The sequence below is a fragment of the Phasianus colchicus genome, chromosome 1 (genome assembly GCF_987193195.1).
Source record: "Phasianus colchicus chromosome 1, bPhaCol1.hap1.1, whole genome shotgun sequence".
Taxonomy (NCBI): Eukaryota; Metazoa; Chordata; class Aves; order Galliformes; family Phasianidae; genus Phasianus; species Phasianus colchicus.
The window spans coordinates 186867014-186886581 of NC_143436.1; the positions used below are offsets into that span (position 1 = coordinate 186867014).

At 48.2% G+C, this 19568-nt stretch overlaps 1 protein-coding gene across 4 annotated transcripts in view; it reads right to left on the bottom strand.

Annotated features, from left to right (window-relative positions):
- Positions 1 to 19568, bottom strand: part of AMOTL1 (angiomotin like 1) — a 70186-nt gene that overhangs the window by 30805 nt on the left and 19813 nt on the right. For 3 of the 4 annotated variants that reach the window (XM_090134018.1, XM_090134020.1, XM_031616127.2), the window contains 3 exons: positions 15708 to 15854; positions 12584 to 13478; positions 854 to 1136 (listed from right to left, as the gene is read on the bottom strand). In XM_090134018.1, the coding sequence (XP_089990144.1) occupies positions 854 to 1136; positions 12584 to 13478; positions 15708 to 15854 (1325 nt within the window). Of the gene's footprint in view, positions 1 to 853; positions 1137 to 12583; positions 13479 to 15707; positions 15855 to 19568 lie in introns of those variants that run through there. The other variant, XM_031616128.2, reaches the window with a different exon arrangement.

Consider the following 19568-nt stretch of genomic DNA (forward strand, 5'->3'; position numbering starts at 1 on the left):
ATAATCACACTATCCAAACCATGTCTTTTTGGTTGTCCAACCACACCAATCTTCAAACCATATCAACCCCATCACTGCCTGCTAAGCTTTCAGAGAGTGGAGTGCCATGCTAGCTCATTGTATGAAACACGCAGGATAGCTGTGGGCATGCCCTTCAAATGCTTCTTCTATACAGCTCTACTGCCTGTGCAACTTGGCTGCCCCAGAACACCCTGCCTGCATGAGGCACGCTCCAGCAAAACTGTCACTGAAAGTATGGCTTGGGTTGTAAGGGACCTTAAAGATCATCCATCTCCAATATCTCTGCTAAGGGCTGGGCTGTCACCCAGTATATCAGGGTCCCATTCAACCTGGCCTTGAAAACCTCCAGGGATGGGGCATTCACAGCTTCTCACACAGAAGGTGGTGATACACTGGAACAGGCTGCCCAAGGAGGTTGTGGATGCCCCATCCCTGGAGGCATTCAAGGCCAGGCTGGATGTGGCTCTGGGAAGCCTGGTCTGGTGGTTGGCGACCCTGCACATAGCAGGGGGGTTGAAACTGGATGATCTTTGAGATCCTTTTCAACTCACGCCATTCTATGATTCTATGATTCTCTGAGTAATCAGAGAAGGATGGAAAGTTCCCAAATGAAAGATGCTTGATGAGCTGCCTTGCTGCACCCTACAAACAGAGGAGCCTGTGGGCACGGAGGCATGCTATTACGCTTACAGGACACCACCACTGAGAGGCAGTGGTGAGAGACTGGTCAACAGTATGTCCCCACTGCAGTGACAGAACCATGAACAAACTCTTGAGGAACCCAAATGCTGAAGCACCGAGATTGTTCCCCATCCCCCACACCTCCATGTACCTTCTGCAGCTTGTCTGCCTTCTCATAGTATCCCTCCAGCTCCTGCCGCAGCACGTGGTTCTCCTCGGAGAGCATCTCCACCATCTGCTGCGCCCGCTCCACGATGGCGAAGGCGTCGGGTGTCAGCTGCTGGCCCGGAGGCACAGATGGCTGGGCAGTGGAGGGGGCTGGCAGTGGAGGCAAGGAGCCTGGAAGCAGAGGGCCGGCAGCAGAGGAGGCCTGCGAGGACATGGGGCTGTGCTGCTGGGCCGGCGGCGGTGGGAAGGGCGGCTGGCATTGTCGGCTGCAGGAAAGCACAGGCAGGGATGCGTTAGAGCTGCGCACCCTCAACACGCACGCAGGGGCTTCCACATAATTACTGCAGTTATAACCCTATTAATAGTGTTATAAATGTACGATCATGATTTAGTCGCTCCTAAATACCAACAATCGCAGCAGGCACCGGGTAAATTGTCTCCTCGCCTGTTGTTGACATTGATGCATACATCTGGTGCAAAGGGATAAAGGAAGCACTGAGTCAAAAGCGGCATTTTTAACAAGGTGCACAGCTAATATTTCAGCCCTCCACCAGCCTCTCCCTGCCCCCACCTCAGCACAAACCCCACCACAGAGCAGCTTAAGCCGACGGCTGTGACTGGAGCACAAGGGATGCATTACTCACCTTTCAAAAACCACCCCCTGCCTGGAGCGAGCCAAGGGGCTGAGCGGCCAAATTTGGAGGTGAAAGGAAGTGATGTGAGCAAAGCAGTGTCCCTGCACAGCTTTAGTGAGCGTCAAAGGAAAGGGCTGCTGCAGAGCTGCTGAAAGCACAGCCCTGATCTATCATCCCGTGCAACGAAAGCCAGGCGAGACGTCATTGTGTCATTCCACAACAAATGGCATCCATCACCAACCAGCCTTATACTAGGGACAAGAGCGGGTCCCAGCCCTAGCAAACTGCTTGTGGGCCGTGCTTCCTGGTGGTAGATTGCTCTTTAATCCTCCACAGCCAGTTGGCAGTGGCTGGAGGATAACCCAGGAGCATGTTTTGGCAGGGAAGGTAATCCTGAGGCTAGTGCTCAGGTAGGACCACAGTCATGGAATGAATTGTGTTGGAAGGGACCCCAAAGATCAGCTAGTTGGGCAGGGTTGCCACCCACTAAATTAGGCATTTGACCAAACCATCCAGGGCCCCATCCAACCTGACTCCGAACACCTCCAACAATATGGCAACACCCCTAGAGAGGGGGCAAGTCATTCCCTGACTTCCGTTCTGCCTTTCACTCCTGCAAGATCAACAAGCAATGCAAATCCTCTTTACAACGGGAGAACTCAGGTAGAGAGGAGCTCAAAGCTTCTCCTATCCCTCCAGACCCACCCAGTCAGGCCAGTTCTGACCTTGGGGACCTGGCCAACGTAGGCAGCTGCATGCAGAGCTCCTCAGCCAAGACACCAAAGCCAGAACACAGGCTCCAAAATCAACATCACTTCTCGTTATGTGGCTCAGCCTAGTCCCCATTTTCTCTGCTCTACCTCAAGACCTACAAGGCATATTTTAGCTTAACCTGAAGTCCAGCAATCAAGCACTCTGTAAGAGGTGTATTTTGGCTTAACCGCAAGCTGTTGGCCTTGCACAGCCCTCACTGCCTCTATCTCCATACCCCAAGGAGATCTAACAAATGGATGCATTTACCCTCACAGATCTATGAAGACTGTTCTGCAGGCAGACACTTTTGTGCTATATAAATACATAATAAACATGGTGACTGCTGTGTACATGGCATCTCAAACTGGGGTTTTCAAAAACTCCCAGCATTGACCTAATTCTACTTGCAATGATAATAACCCATCAACTACCTGCAATCGCAGCAGAACAAGATGAAAAGTGAACACGCTTTTAAAATCCTGCCCTAAAAGCTAACATTGGGAAAATGAGCTCCCTGTGGCATCAGGATGGCTTTCACCTGCCTCAAGCAGCCATGCCCTGAGGCTGGCTGTCCCCTGCTGAGGGGCACACCATCCAGCCATGCCTGCAGGAAGGTTTGCTGCCTTAGCACAAAGTGGGGCACGGAGGAGGCGGGGTGCCACTCCAGCACAGAATGCCAGGAGGCCTCGCTCCCCTGAATTTGTCATCAGCCACAGCGCCAGAAAGGAAAGGAGTGTGCGCACCCCTCCCACAGTGACTTCCTGGCTGGTGGGCCTGCAGGCCACAGCCTTCTGATGGAGCACAGCAAAGCCTGGGCTGCAAAAAGAGCCCCAACTTCCCTTAAAATGTCCTCAGTGTGATGGGTCTGAGACAGCTCCAGGGCTATGCACCAGGTTAAGATGCTGGTCCTTGCTCACCTGTTTTTGCAGTTTGCTGCCTTTGCAGGCAATCACAAAACTATGCAATGGTTTGGGGTTGAAAGGGACTGCTGGAAGTTTGGTGCAGCTCCCCTACAGCTTTCAGGTGTCTGCAAGGAGAAGACCCAACAGCCCCTCTGAGCAAACCGTGTCAGTCCTCCACCTACCATACAGCACTGAAGCACATCCTGGTGGTCATCCCATGTTCCTGTTGTGTTTGTGTTCACTGCCTCCTGTCCTGGCACTGGGCATCACAAATAAGAGTCTGGCTCCATCCTTTTTGCACCCTCCCTTCAGGTATTTATGGACATTGATGAGACAGTTCTTTACTATGAGAGTGGTGAGGTGCTGGAACAGGCTGCCCAGAGAGGCTGTGGATGCCCCATCCCTGGAGGTGTTCAAGGCCAGTTTGCATGGGGCCCTGGGCAGCCTGGTCTAGTATTATACAGAGAGGTTGGTGGCCCTGCATGTGGCAGGGGGGTTGGAGATTCATGATCCTTGAGGTCCCTTCCAACTCTGGCCATTCTGTGATTCTGTGAGATCCTTGAGCCTCCCCTTCTCCAGACTGAACAGCCCAGATGTAATCCTTTCCTCATAGCAGAGGTACTCCACTCCCTCATCACACTGGTGCCTTACACTGGACTCTCTCCAGCATGCCTATGTCTCTCCTCTTCTGAGGGGTGCAGAACTGGACACAGGACTGTAGGTGTGGCCTCAACAATGCTGAGCAGAGGAGAAGCATCACCTCCCTCACCCTGCTAGCAATGCTCTGTCTGATGCAGTGCAGGATGCTGCCAGCCTTCTTAGCATCAAGAGCTAACTCAACATCAAGAGCACATTGCTGACTCATGTTCAGCTTGGTGTCTCTCAGGTCCTTTCCTGCCAGGCTGCTTTCAGCTGGTTGGCTCCCATCACATCCTTATGAAATAATCACTGAATTGCAGGGGTTGGAAGGGACCTCTGGAAACAATCAGGTCCAATCCTCTGCTAAAGCATGTTCCCTACAGCAGGTTACAAAAGAAAACAACCAGACAGGTCTTTGAATATCTCCAGAGAAGGAGACTTCACAACCTCTCTGGGCAGCCTGTTCCAGTGCTCTGTCACAACTGAGCCATGCTGGCAGGATTTTGCTGCTGCCATGATCACAGGACAAGGGTACAATGTCTAGCAAAGACAGGCAGTAACTGCTCCTCTAAATGCACTGGATCTACAGAAGAATATCTGGTTTCAGCTGAAATATCTGTGTAGAAACATAGAATCATAGAATCACAAGGTTGGAAACAACCTGTAAGATCACCTAGTCCAACCATCTTCTCATTACCATTGCTACCACAGGCACTAAACCACATCTCGTAGCTCCTCGTCCAGATGCCTCTTGAACACTGCCAGGGACAGCGACTCCATCACCGCCCTTGGCAGGCCATTGCAGTGCCTGACCACTCTCTGAGAGAAAAAGTTTTTCCTCATGTCCAACCTAAACCTCCTCACGCAGAGGGGCAACAGATCAGTATCTATTGCACAGAAGGGCAATGAATCTGTGAAAAGTCTGGAGCACAAGTCTATGGAGCTGAGGGATTGTTCAATCTGGAGGAGACTCAGGGAAGTCCTTCTCACTCTCTACAACTTACAGAAGGTTGTGGTGAGGTGGGGGTTGGCCTCTTCCCCAAGATAACAGTGATAAGATGATAAGATGATAAGGTGATAAGTGATGAGAGGTAACAGCGTTAAGTTGTGCTAGGGGAGGTACAGGTTGGATATCAGGAACAATTTATTCTCAGAAAGACTGGTGAGGCTCTGGCACAGGCTGCCCAGGGAGGAGATGCAGTCACCGTCCCTGGAGGTGTTCAGGACCCGTGGAGATGTGGCACTGAGGGACGTGGTTAGTAAGCATGGTGGGGATAGGCTGACAGTTGGACTAGGTGATATTACAGGTCTTTTCAACCCTAACGGTTCTATGATCTGATTCAGGTGCTAGTTGCTGAGACCATTTTAATCCAGGGAAATTTCTTACAAACTGCTCAGAGCACAGGAGGTGGAGGCAGCACTGAGATCACCAGGAAGAACGAGTACAGCATGGAAGCTGTAAGGACTGTGTTAGTGTAGCTGCTTGTCTCTGCTCCCTCTGGATTCATGGGGAAACTTGAAGCATTCATCTCCCCTTCACAAAGATGTCCTGCAAAAAGTCTGTGAGGCTAAAGCCCCAACAGCACTGTTCCATAAGTCCATAAGCACACTGAAATCAGGCATGTACATAGCGAGCAGCCTCATGCATACATCTTCAGCAGCTGAGTCCTCTCCATCTTCACTGCTTCTGCCTGCACTGGGTCTGGACCTTGCAGCAGCTGCTTCAGGGGTCATAGCGAGCTAAGGGCTTGTTTTATCTCCCTGAGACCAACCAAAATCACGTGGCACAGCTCTCACAGCATTTTCGCAGCACATTTTTCCTTCTGGAGTCTAAAGCCCCACAAGGGATTTTGCAGTCATTGCAGGACTGAAATACTGTTCGCTTGAAAAACTGTTCAATAACCAATACCATAAGCAGTGGAACAAGGGATGTCACTCACAATGCAAAAGGTGCTCCACAAACTTGTGCAAATGCAGCTGACAGCCAGTTTGCACTGAGACGTGTTACCACAATTAATGCAGCTAAGTGGGAGCTGGCTCTGTCTTTATCAAAACAAAAGACAGCTGGTTTAACCCATGTAAAAGCCCTGCTGTCTGGGCACAGTTATACTGCTACAAAGGACACATTTGCTACAGATACAGATTTTCTCACTTCTGTATGGGAATAGCTTTGAGCAACGTAACACACTTTTCAATTGATCCCTGAATCTAATCCAGGTGATATACAGTGATTTTTCTTTTTCATGATCAAGTAGTGTGATCTCCTGCTGTAGACACACCCTCTGAACACCTGAGACTGTACTTGTGGGAAATCCAACCTCCCCAGCTTCCCACCAGTCTAACCTTTTCACACACACTTCATCTGCTTGGCTTTGTTCCAAAGAGTGAGAAGAGGTGCTCAGGACCTCCATTCTCTTGAAGGGTTAATCACACACTGAGCTATTAAAGGTCAGCACACAGCAGCAGCAGTCAGACCCCAGCATCCTTACAGCTGGGGCCGCAGGAGAGATTCTCTGAAGCGTTCTCCAACTTGGGAAATAGAACCAGCACGCACATGGCTTCTTCTGAAGCGTGGCTGTTCAACATAATGGGCATTAACCAGTTCCAGCTTCCCTTTTACTTATTTAATCTGTCCTAATTTAATTATGACTTAGTCAACGGTGAAGTGCCTCAGTGTGTATACGATTAAATCAACACAGCACATCAAATTAATAAATCAACATTTGTAGGAATAGGAGCTTTGTTACATTCAGCCTCTTTAAAACTCCAAAGAAACAATGCAATCAGGATTATCCTGAACTCCTTTGGACTTAGTAAAGAATAACATTCTCAAAATGTTTTTGCTGTACTTTAAGTGTTGATCTTGCTCTACATTAGAGCAGGCTAAAACCTTCCAGCCAAGCACAACTCCACAAAAATTGTCTTTCTTATAAGCATGAAACTGGGGGGTATCCCAAGGTTTGGATAGTGCTGCAACACAGCAGCAACATTTATATTGAAAACATATAATTTTGTTGGCATGCATCTAGAAATAGGGCTTCTATCAACTTCTGCAATGCAATACAGAAAATGAAAAAAGAAATTGGCTTCTAGCATAGAGAGACACAAGCAGACAGGCAGACAGTGGGCTTTCCAAGCGCTGCCATGCTAGGATCACTATGCTACACTGTCTCACATGATAATATAGCTTGCAGTATACGTAACAGCTTGCAATACAGTTTCTTCAGCAAAACTCTTCACCACCGACCTCACTGCCATAAGAGATCTCACAGAATTCAGCATGGCCATCCACAACCCTACATTCAGGCACAGCCTTAATACACCTGTTGGAACCCCTTGGGAAGAGAGAGATCAACACAAGACTGCTGAGGGCAATTTGTAACTGAATAAAGGAATCAGAAACCAACTAATGATAAAGTCTACTCACTGACTCCCAGGCAATCACAAATACAGAAGAGCTACTGCTCAATAAAGCAAGGCAGCATTCAATGAAACTAAAATCCCTGTTCTGGGAGGGAAAGTCTACCTTTGCACTGGTGCAGGGACAGAAAACAGACAGCTGAGTAAGGATGTAGGCTGCAACATACCATGATGCCCTGGAAGCATTCAAGGCCAGGCTGGGTGGGGTTGTGAGCAACCTGACCTAGAGGGAGGTGCCCCTGCCTATAGCAGGGCTGGATCTAGGTGATCTTAGAAGTCCCTTCCAACCCAAACCATTCTAAGACTTACACTCGTATTTAAAATTCTCTCCTCCAATCTCTGTAGCTTATCTTTCTCTGAATGCTTTGTCTCCCCTTGCCTTCAGGGCAGACTAGCTTGTTCAGCTTTCACAGGACTTCACCTCACATCCACGTCTGCTGTGGATGCTGCACCTAAATGCAGTGATGCCTACATGTGGGAAAAAGGCAGGACATCAGAGAAGTCAGTCAGCCCAATCTACTGGTCCTGGTGCAAGGAAACAGCTAGATATCCATTACTAAATGCTGATGCAGCCAGAAACAGAAGACTTTCAGTAGCCAAAGCACAGTCTTTATAATATCCTGTTTTATGGAAAAAGCAACAGTCCAAGCACTCTGGTTTATTTCAAAACCTATCTGCACACTTGGACTCATCTCTAGAATTCACTGTTTTGTTAGCGATGCCTGTTAGTGCTGGAAAGTTGTCGCCCAACTACTTTGGAGGTGACTGTGTTGTTTGCATGGAAAAATCATCATTTAAAAAGACACACCATATCAGCCTTAGGTCAAACCAGAGGAGGTTCAGGTTGAATACTAGGAAACATTTTTTTCTCAGAAAGAGTGGTGATGCAGTGGCACAGGCTGCCCAGGGAGGTGGTGCAGTCACTGCCCCTGGATGCATTCAAGAACCGTGGAGGTGTGGCACTGAGGGATGTGGTGAGGTGGGCTGGGGTTGGACAAAGTGACCTTAGGATATCTTATTTCTTCTCAGTGAGTCACATGAAGAACAAACATCCTTTCTAAATCCAGTTAATTTCCAGCAAAGGAAAGGGTGTGCTCCTCAGCCCCATTTTTCGCACCCTCACAGAGGATGCAACTGGGATAAAAGCAGAGGAGGAAGAGAAATGACACTGGCTTCACGAAAGCTGTTGGAACAGCTTCATCTCTTCTTTACTGAAAGACAGACTAGACCAGGAGATGATAGAAATCTCTTCTGCAGGGACACTGTCAGCCTCCAGGACGTGATGCAAGCCTTCAGCCTTCCCTATGGCTGCCAGCAGTCACGCCAGCTGGCAGTGCTGCTTCAAACCATGCTTACACTGATGCTGACCTCATCGAAACACATTAGCCAAAGTCAGCGTGGGTGCCCAATTCTGGTGCCAGTCCCAGTGAGATCCCTCAGCTCCACCAACCCTCACTTTCCTGGGCACCTCAGGAAGTGAAAGAACCACACTGTATCTCCCCGGTGGGTGCAGACGTGGTTGAATAACTATAAACAGGTTGTCTGAAGGCAGCAGTGACGTGTGGGGCAGGTTAAATACACACACATCTGGAGAAGCCACAGACTGTCCCAGCAGTTAAGTATAGGCTTCTATGTCCAGGCCAGGTGGAATGTTTTTGAGTATATAAAACAGTGTCATAGCTTTAAAAAAGTCTAAGTCCATTCGTCAGTTTCATGCTGTCTTTTAAAATACATGGATTAAATCAGAATTAAAAGATGACCACATAAAAGACTTCCTTACATCACCACAAATGAAGACCCCTCAGCAAAGAGTGTTGTTTCAGTTTAAGGCCTCATTGGCATTAATTGCATGAGGAAATCATACAGGACTGGACTGGTGCCACAGGGGGCAATGAAAAGGATTCACTGCTTGCACTGAGCGATGTGGATCGCTGCTTAAGCAGAGCATGAAGAAACAGTATGTTCTTGTGCAAGTCCAAATATAAGCTCATCCACTCTGGAATAAATACAGCAGTCTACAATCAAAGGGTGGGGAATCCTATCCTGGGCTGCCACTACCCTCACATGTTTGAATGGGTAACAAGCCAGATGGTGAGCTCCTCACAGGCCAACTTCTGACATGGCAAGTGTTTATGAGATACACAAACAAGGAACATTGAGCCATGTTGCACAGGTGATGTTACGTCTTATTTGTCTCTTGTCTAGTTCAGTTTTCTATGAGAAAAGGTTGTGGGTTGGGTTGTTGGATTTCTTTTTTTTTTTGAAAGCAGTAAAATAATTAAGGGGCTCCAGGCTCCATTTGTTTAATGCATTAAAGAAAGGACAGCACAGTGCTCCTCACTGTATCTGACAAAGATATTGCAAAATCCGGACTGGTAACTAGAAAATACAGGCTGGAACTAAGACACAGATCTGTGCCAGAGGGGGCAATTAGCGAGTGGAACAAGTCTGTAAAGGCTGTGATGGATTCTCCAGCTGCAGAATGTTACAACCACCAGGACCAAGCGCTTTGAAAACTGAAATTAATTTGTGGTTTTGTGTGATCAAATGAAATTATTTCAAAGCCCTTTTACCTGACAAGCTGTGACCTCTCTGAGCATGCACCTCAGGAAAGTTAGCATGGATATTCTTCAGGAACAGATGTGCTAGAAGCTAGCAATGAGGAAAGGAAAAGTTTTTTCAAGACTATTACACTTGGCCAACTTAAAGCATTCAGAAGTTGTGAGTCAGGGCGCAAGGCATCATAACCAATTGAAAAATACTCATTTTAAAATAAGAATAAATATTGGTTCCTCTTTATTTGCCTAATGGGCTTTTGGTCTTTTAAGCTACAGGCTTTAAGCTCTGCTCTACAATCATGGTCTCCACAAAGGACAGGTCACAAAGTGTAATTTATGTAAATACCATAAATCCTGCAGAAGTCTATGAATAAGAGGTCTTCAGAATAACACTGAGTATCTCAATTTAGAATAGAATAGTTGAATTCAAAGAATCACAGAATGGCCTGGGTTGAAAAGGATCTCAAAGATCATCCAGTTTCAATCCCCCTGCTATGTGCAGGGTTGCCAACCATCAGACCAGGCTGCCCAGAGCCACATCCAGCCTGGCCTTGAATGCCTGCAGGGATGGGGCATCCACAGCCTCCTTGGGCAACCTGTTCCAGTGCATCACCACCCTCTGGGTGAAAAACTTCCTCCTATTATCTAACCTAAACCTCCCCTGTCTCAGTTTAAAACTATTCTCCTTTGTCCTTTCACTATCAATCCACATAAACAGTTGTTCCCCCTCCTGTTTATATGCTCCCTTCAAGTACTGGAAGGCCACAATGATGTCTCCCCGGGGCCTTCTCTTCTCCAAGTTCCATCAACCCCAGTTCCATCAACCTTTCTTCACAGGAAAGGTGCTCCAGCCCTCTGATGATCTCAGGGGCCCTGTTGGAAGGGAACTTCCAAGATCACCTACTCCAACCCCACTACTCATATCTGTAGTATCAAGTCCTACACCTTGTATCAGTCCTACTGCTATTTACAGACAAGTCATGAGATTTCACTGCTGTGACTATAAAGGCAGCATTCCCTTTGACAACCAGACACAGGAGAACAAACAAGCATCAAATTAAGCAGCAGCTGTGGTTATTCCATCTCCCTCAGCAGTTACCTGCCAATATGTGTTGGTTCCTAGCCACACTTCCCTCCTCACATGAGGACTTGTGGGGCAAGACAGGGAAACAGTGGCACTACAGGTCGTTTCCAATCCTGATATCCGTGGGTTTTTCCTACACATCAATGCAGCTTTGTGCTTCTCTCCTCTCTTTTCTGCCATGCAAAGCCACATTCAATCAAGAGAATTTTTCTCAGTATCACCCACTGACCAGTCCCCTGGGAAAAGTTTTGACACCAGCATCAAATGATTTCTTATTTGACACCAGTGCCATTCCCAGTTAGCCACAGAAGTTAGCAGAGTGCCCAGGTCTGCTTGGCTATACGGACTCAGCAGAATTGGTTACTGAATCAGCATCTTCCAAGAGCGATAACAAAACCCCAAACCAACTGCTCTTACATGCAGATGAGTCCAGCGCTGGAGATATTTGTTAGCATAATGAACAGCTGCTGTAGCCCTGCTAGGGCTTCCAGAGAGCACAGCCTCAACTTGACCCTGTAGCTCTCAAGTTCCTATAGCTGTCTCTCAGCATAAACAGATTTTCACTTAGCTCTTTAAAATATCATTTTGCTCTGTAAAACTACACAGGCTCTGTGCAGGGAGCACTGGTAAGCAAAATGTGATTGCCAGGGGAAGACCTGCAGCACTGCCCACTCAGAGGGACGGCACAGGTCTTCTCCAAGTTACAACCATTTGCAGCACTTACCAAAGGAAATTCACACCTGGTTCAAAGAGAAGCTTCATTTTTCTAAATATGGCAAGGTAAAGCATTTACTCCCTGATCTCTCTATAGAAAAACAAGTGCACCAAGTCAGAGACAGGAAGATCTTTGCAGATTTTGTGTCAGCGAAAACCTAATTAAGCAGCCTCTAAAATGAAAACCACAGTTGCACAATACAGGTGAACCCACCCAGCGAGGCTGGCAAAACACTGCCTAGGAAACTGCAGGATGAAATGGAGAATCATTTGTGTTTAGGAAGAGCAAGAAAAACAGCTTTGGATGGACAGATGATGAAGGAAGTTGTGACATGGCACAGGCCAGCCCCCGCCTTCAGAGCCGGGCAGCGTGGTGCTGGCAGGAGCCGTGTGGCTCTCAGCAATCAGCTCACAGGAAATAAACACTGTGGATTATTTGTAATGCGCTTGGAATAAAACCATCCTCATGCAGAGGCCCAGCACAAGGGGCCAACCTCCATAAAAGTCTCATGTAAGCTTTGTTTGGAGGATTTAAGTAGGGCCTAAGTGATGTATACACTTTATCTAGCCCTCCGTAAAGGGAACAATTTCACCCCCCCATTGAGCAAAGAAAAAAGTCTGAAATAAAAAGATGTCTCTATCTCACAATTAAGCTTCATGCAGGTTTTCCACTTTCTTTTCTTAATTCGGGGTTCTGAAGATCTCAAGGATACAGGGCTTAGGTTATAAGCTTCCCCATTCTTAGAGAGCGCTCTTTATGCACTTACAGGTGAAATCTCATCCCCAAACTCTTCCACATGAATTACAACAGTTCCAGCCCAATTGCCTCACCAGGGCCCTGCATTTCAACACTCCAATACAGAGACAGAACAAGAGCTGGACACCAGGCTGGCTGCATAGCTAGGAATTTTCCCATCTTTCCATACCAAGAACTAAAAGGGTGCTGAAGGAGGAAGCCTTTAAGGCAACAATAGTCACAGGCTGCCAGGCCCGCACCCTGGGCATTACCTGGTCACCCCATATTCTGGGGGCGGCTGGTAACGGACAACGGCCACCTCGGTCCTGGAGGGCTGCGGGGCCACGTAGGAGGCCTTGAGGACGTCCTGCGGCCCTGCTGGGTGCTGCTCGCCATAGAAGAGCCCGTGATCAGGCGCCTTGCTGCTGGGGGACACCGCCGCCGCCACCTTGGCCTTGTAGGGGTACTCGGGCGGCGGGCCCCGCGGGTCCATGCCTTTGCTGGGTGTCGGGGCAGCCTTCAGCCCCTTGCTGCCCGCCGGGGCAGGCGGGTGCTGCTTGGCCCCGTTCCTCTCCAGTGAGAGCTGCATGATCCTCTCGCTCAGCGAGCGCACGTGGCCCTGCTTCAGCTCCTTCAGCGCATCGTCCTTATGCGCCTGCCCGCTGCCGGCCCGGCTCACCGTCGGCCTCCCCTCCGTCCTGGACTTCTGTCCAGAGGTACCGGCGACATAAAATCCCGGCCCCGCCGGCGGCTGCCCCCGGAAATACTGCGACTGGGCCTTGGCCTCCTCGTAGCTGGGGAGCTCCTCGCTGCTGTGTGGGGGCTGCGCGGCCCGGGGCTGCTTCTCCATCGCAGCACCGTCCCCCTGGTGCTCCTGCCCCTGCGGTTCCTGCCGCGCCGACGGCTGGACCATTTGTGGGTCCTCGGGCGCGAGGTTTTCTGTGGAAGAGAGAGTGCTGGCAGTGCTGTTGGAGGGGCCGGCGCTGCCCGTTGCCTGGTGCTGGATGGCCAGCAGGTTCATGTTCTCGCTGGGGTTGCCATACCTCAGCTGCTCCTGGATCAGACGCTGCAGGACCGTGCCGGCTGCCACCTCCTCCGAGCCTCGCATCTCCACCTCTGAGCTCCGGAGGAAGGCTGGAGGGTGCAAGGTGCAGAGGGCTTCCTCGGCTGGGTAGAAGAGAAGGCAGCAGTTAGGAGGATACCTTGTTTTGGGCCGCCTGAGAACAGCACTATGTTCTACATAAGGAGGCCTCACTCCCTCTGCTCCTCTTACCCACCCCCCCCCCCCCCCAAGGCTGTACCATTCTCTTACACCATTCTCATCTCCTTATGGCAGCTCATCCCTAATTCTGATTAAGATAAGTGACCCCATCCCTTCCCCAGCCCTCCCCTCAACATTCTCCACATGCCATGGCTCCAACCTCTCTCCCCAGTCAATGGTGGGACAGGGAAACGTGATCTCCTCTAAGACAGGAATTGGGTAAATCTCTCCCTGGAGATGCCTGGCCAGATTACAGAGAAGCCTCCATAGCAATACCAAATCAACGCATTTTTGACAGCTGAAGGTAGAGAGCTGAATCCCCTCACAAGTGCACTGCATGCCACAAGAAGATACAATGCAAGATGCATCACAGAAAAAGCCTAAAATCCTACTGAAAATGAAAGAGCTCTGGAGTGTAATTAAAGAGCTGTGCTCTGGCATTCTCTCTTAAAACAGCAATTTCCCTTCTGGCCAATAACACTAATTCTGTGCAAGTCAATACCAACTTTTGTAATTTCGCTGGGTGAATACAAGGAACATGGTTGCAATGTAGAACCACAACTTTAAGCATCACAGACCAAACAGACAACCGTAACACAGACTGAAGCAATGCAGAGACAAGGTATAATTTCTTCACCCAGCCTCATAAGCTGCATCGCATGGGATAAGGTGTTACAGATGCTGTAACTGAAGTGAAGCCACACAGCTCAGGGGTTAGATCAAATACCAAAACAGTCTCCAGCTCCCTTCTTCATCTTAGTCCTGTTTGTTCTACACAGCAATGTGGGCACAAGTCATAGAAAGTGATGCACACAGTGAATCTTACGGGGAGCAAGGCACCTCATGGCATAATCCCTCCTAGCTGGATCCCATGCACCCACCCCAAAGAGGTGTAAAGCACTTGTGCCTGCATCCAAAGGAGTGCTTCTGGTGGGTGAAAATCAGCCCTCAGCTCTGCAGAGTCCTCCCATTTTCCTAGACAAGGAGGAGGAGGTGCTGTTCTGAGTTCAGTTTTTGAGGTCATTTTTGGCAACTTCCTTTCTCTATCCTGCTGTTTCCAATTCTCAAAGGAGCTCCTCAGCAGTACTTGTATTTGTTTTCCTGGCATTCAAAAGTAGTTAAAAAGCAAAATTTTCTCCCAAGGTCTGCTATTTCTCCATGTTTCACCAGTTACTGCACATGCTGCGGGATAGCTTATATACAACCTGGATGTCAGAGGGGAAGAAAAGCCCTTGACTCTTATTCTGTGACAACTGGCCATTTCCACTAACACTGTTTTTTCCATAAAAGCTTAACAACCATTATAAAGCTTGAGAGAGAGGGAAGATTCCCAGGCTGTTCCACTCTACACCTGCCCTGCAGAACACATCTCTCCTCTGCTTTCCCTGGACAACATCAGGAAGTACCTGACATGCTGGGATGGCAACCTGGACACCAGAATTCAGAGGGTCTGCCAGCTCCCTGGGCCAGTGTTTGAGCCAACAAGATGAATGGCTTAGGTTGGAAGGGACCTTAAAGATCATCTAGTTCCAATGATACAAACCCACTTAGCTAGCTGCACAATAGCCAAACGTCCATCCATATAAGCCCCTGAATCTACAGTGAACTCACACTGCTGTATTTGCATTATCACAGTGCACAGGAGTCTTGCTGTATAGTTGTTTTACGGACTTGCAATAAAAACTTCTCTTACATACAAGAAAGCTCACTGTACAAGTTATTAGACTATAAACAAGGAAAGTAGATAAAGCCAACGTCACATACTCAGAACGTCACAAGAATTTTCACTCCTGCACATCTATTAGATCTCTGTATTCAGGGGATGTACTTTGGTGGTCTGTTTCTGAGGCTCAAAAGGACCAAGCACTGTGCCACACATAGGGGATCAGCAATCCTGTTCTGTTGGCAAGAAGCTGTACAAAGTGAAGAGCAACTACATCCAGAAGGACAAATAGAAACAGGTGACAAGTGACAGTGGGTTGTAACACTTCGGTCAAAGGAACCTGCCTTTTGCCTGTGCTGGGGATGAGGAGCTGACCTTCATCTCAGTAAATATTATTTATAAATGGTGTCTGGTGCTTAGGGAAAACCCAAACATAACTGTGATGGGTTCATATGGAAGAGTGGCAACTCACCAGCTTTTTCTTTAGCACTGACTGCTTCAGCTGTTAGCGGAGAAATGTCATGCCTGCCAGCAAACAACTGGTGGTCCTGATAAAGAAAGCCAGTATCCTCCAGTATCTGGCCTGGGCTGGTAGGCTTGTAGCATGCAGCTGAGGAGCCTACAAGGAAGAAAAGTAAGATGTCAGTAAATAAGTTATTTGAATGAAAAAATATAAAGCCTTGACTTATGACAGAAGTTCAAACAATTTTTGAGGGTCTGAGAGGCCCTGCTGGGGTCAGGTTGAGGAACAAGGAGGAGGCAATGAATCATCAGTGCCATCTCATGCCCCAGCCCACCCCAGGAACACAGCCAGCCAGACTGACCCAGCCTAGCTTACAAGAACCAGCAGGCTTACAGGTTGCCAACAGAGGCTGTGGAGTCTCCTTGGAGATCTTCCAATGCTTGGCTCTGGGCACCCTGCTCTGGGTGTCCCTGCTGGAGCAGGGGTTGGAGCATATGAACACAGAGGGCCCATGCAACCATTCTGAACAGCAACAGGGTCACAAATCAAGTCATAGCCCCAGGACACAAAGCCAACAGAGCTGGCATAAAACTGAAAGAAGGAATGGGTAAAGAAGAGGAAAGAAGGTGAGGACACAGCCACATGTCCAGTGGGGCCACAGTCTGTGAAAGGCTTTACTGCAAAATTTGATCACAAATAACGGCTCAGTAAGACAGAAAATTACTAGGACATAAAATACAGCCAACACTCTCAAGGGACTCAAATCCCTTTGTCCAGATGTTCTCAACATGGTTGTAGCCGAGAACCCCAGGATCACATCCAGCAGGAGCAGAGTGACCCAGGTCACAGTGGCACCAGCCGAGTGCCCATGCATCCCAGCAGGGAATCAGTCCATCCTAGCAGGACGGGAAGCCCACGAACACGGGGACAAGCTTGCACAAGCTGAGAAGCACATTCTTCTGGCACATTATTGCTGACTCCACCCCCTGCGTGGAGCAGGGCAGCAGGATCTAGCCCATCCTGATTACAGGCACAAAGTTGCAAAAACTATATTCTTCTGTGCCCAGAGGAGAGGAACAGGAGTTTGTGCAAAATGTTAACGAATTCATCACTTCACCATTCATGTTATGCACAGATCTGTAAGGCAATAATCTATATTTAGAGAGCAAGGAAGAGAAAATTGCTCACTTGAGTAGATATAAGCCAAATATGTTTGACAAAATTAGCATGGAAGGCTGTTCTAGCATTTGTGCTGATAAAGATGCAAGGAAAACCTCAGAACCCCACTTTCCAACATGACTGCTGTATTGTGGCACAGAACAACATCCCAGACACCCTTCACTGCTCCTGCACACAGCCCTGCCCTCGGACTGGGAATTCTGCCTGAAACAAAGAGTTGCGAGCCTGGGCTTGTTTTACAAATAAAAACTGGATTGGGATGAAACATAGGGTAAAAAAAAACAGTTTCAGGCATTACAGACAACCTAAACAGCCATCAGCTAGGCGTCACCACTCAGCAAACAAAAGCTAAAAGAAAAACTGCTACTAAAATTTTGCTTTCATTCATCTGCCTGCTGTATTTTGAGTCATTAGACGCCCTCGGGTTGTGTCTTCAAGTGCTGTATCTACAGCAAAGGGCACATGAGGAGATGCAAAGCAAGATGGTTTTGCTAGGGATCACAGCTAAAGACAAGGAGTGAGATGAGACGGGGTGCACCCATGGAATGCCACCCACATCTGGGCATGTCCTGAGCACCAGCGCAGCTCAGCTGGGCCAGGAGGGTTCCAATGAAAGGCAACCTGCCTGGAGTGAGGGATACCCAACTTCTGATGGCCAAAGGGAGCAAAGAAAAGGCTCCTCTGCTGCAATACCCAAGCACAAGGTCAGTACAGAAGATATCAAAAGAATTCCTTAGAACAGTGGTCACTTGAGAAAAAGCAAGCAGAACCACATCCAGTGCTCTCCGTTTGCTTAGGAAGGTGTTATTGAAGCCACCAAATAAAAAAAAAATCCTGGACTTACAGGATTTAGAACCTGACCGTCATTAGCTACTTGCTTAGATACCTTGGTTAGCACAGGCTCCTTCTGTCATTAGAAGGAGCTCTTCACCTTCAGAAGGGGACTGAGCCCGCCCCCAGTGTAGAGGACTGGGATGAGGATGCTCCCAGCAGGAGGATCCTGATCTCAGGCAGTGCCCAGAAGATGCATTTGGACCAGATCTTCATCCAGCACAGCTCATGCTGCAGCGAGACACTGAACCTCTCTGTCCCATGAGACTTCAGTCTAGAGGACTGCATTCACCAATTTTATAATTTTGTAATACTTTAGGTGAATATAATGCTTTAAATTCATTTAAAGATAAAACTGAGGGAGATACGTTGCATGGCTGAAACAGCAGTTTTATGGAAACCTGTTAGCACAATTAGTCAGAACCTTTCCACAAAACCACTCTGTTCGCTAACAACCAATGGGAACGCTGACCAACCATCAGCTTAAAACAGCAAAAACTAAAAACAGCTGGAAGTCCATGCTGCGATTGATCGATCTGAACCACCACTGTAGTGCAACAGTACCTATACACAATCTGGTCCACAGACACAACCCTTTCAGCTGCTGTATATCCAGATCTATTGCATCCATTTCCAAGACATGATCACATCTCCTGCGTTGGTCAGTCTTTGCCGAGCTCCTCCCTCGTTTCTCATTTCCAATGAGGCCCTGGCACAGCTGCCCACAGAGCTGTGTGCCCCATCCCTGGAGGTGCTCAAGGCCAGGTTGGATGGGTCTTGGGCAGCCTGAGCTGGTGGGGAGCAACCAACCCATGGCAGGGATTAAGGCTGAGTGGGATTCAAGGTCCCTTCCAACCCAAGACCTTCTATGATTTCTGCCTCACTACCAATTCTCCCACATCTCAGTGGTTGCCCAACACCCATTCAAGTTTTCTTTGTCAAAGATAAGCACATAATTATGCCATACCATTCTGATACAGCTACGCAATTCATGTCAAGATTCGTAACCATTTCAATGAATCATTCACTAAGATTAATGCTGGAAATGTAGCAAGGACCCACAGATGCTTAAATATTTCCTGTTTCTGATGTGGTTTTGGTCTGGTTTTGAAAGGGATCTAACCCAAAACCTCATAGGAAGCATACTGCTGTGACTTTACAGGAAAGCCACGTCTTCAGAGCAATACCAGCACTTCCAGGAAGCAGATTTCCTCCTCAAAAGCTATTTGGAGTAGGCGGTGTTCTTCTAGCCAACCTACTATGACTTACATCTTTGCTAAAACACCTCAAAAATGCCCATTTTGCGTGGCCTGCTGCTATTTTGATGCTGGGAGCTGTTTTCCATGTGGCTCCTTTACCATCATTCACCACTCCCAAAAATCCCCCATCCTGCCAGATAGAAGCAGTGGGTGTCTTCCAAATTATCTCCTCCCAAGCTGTACTGCAGCTCAAAAAGAGACTGGAGAATTTGAAGCACCTTCCAAAGCAGCCATCTGAAATGAAGAGGGAAGTAAGGCAGCTTTGTGCTTTCCCATAAACTCCTCCATGGTCTGTAAGGAGGATCCAAAAATGACAGAACAAAAATGACATCGTTTCAAAGCCCACATCTGTCCTTCTGTCTCACAGCCAAGCCAGCAAGAAATATAAATACCTCATTCCACCTTTGGAATATTTCTTCTGCCCTGTTGCTGGGTAAATCATAGTTTGAGTTGGAAGAGATCCTCAAAGGCCACCTAGCTGAATCCCTCACAATGAACAGGGAAACCTACAGCTCCATCAGGTGCTCAGAGCCCCATCCAGCCTGACCTTGAGTATTTCCAAGGATGGAGCACTCATCACTTATCTCGGGTCAGTGAGAAA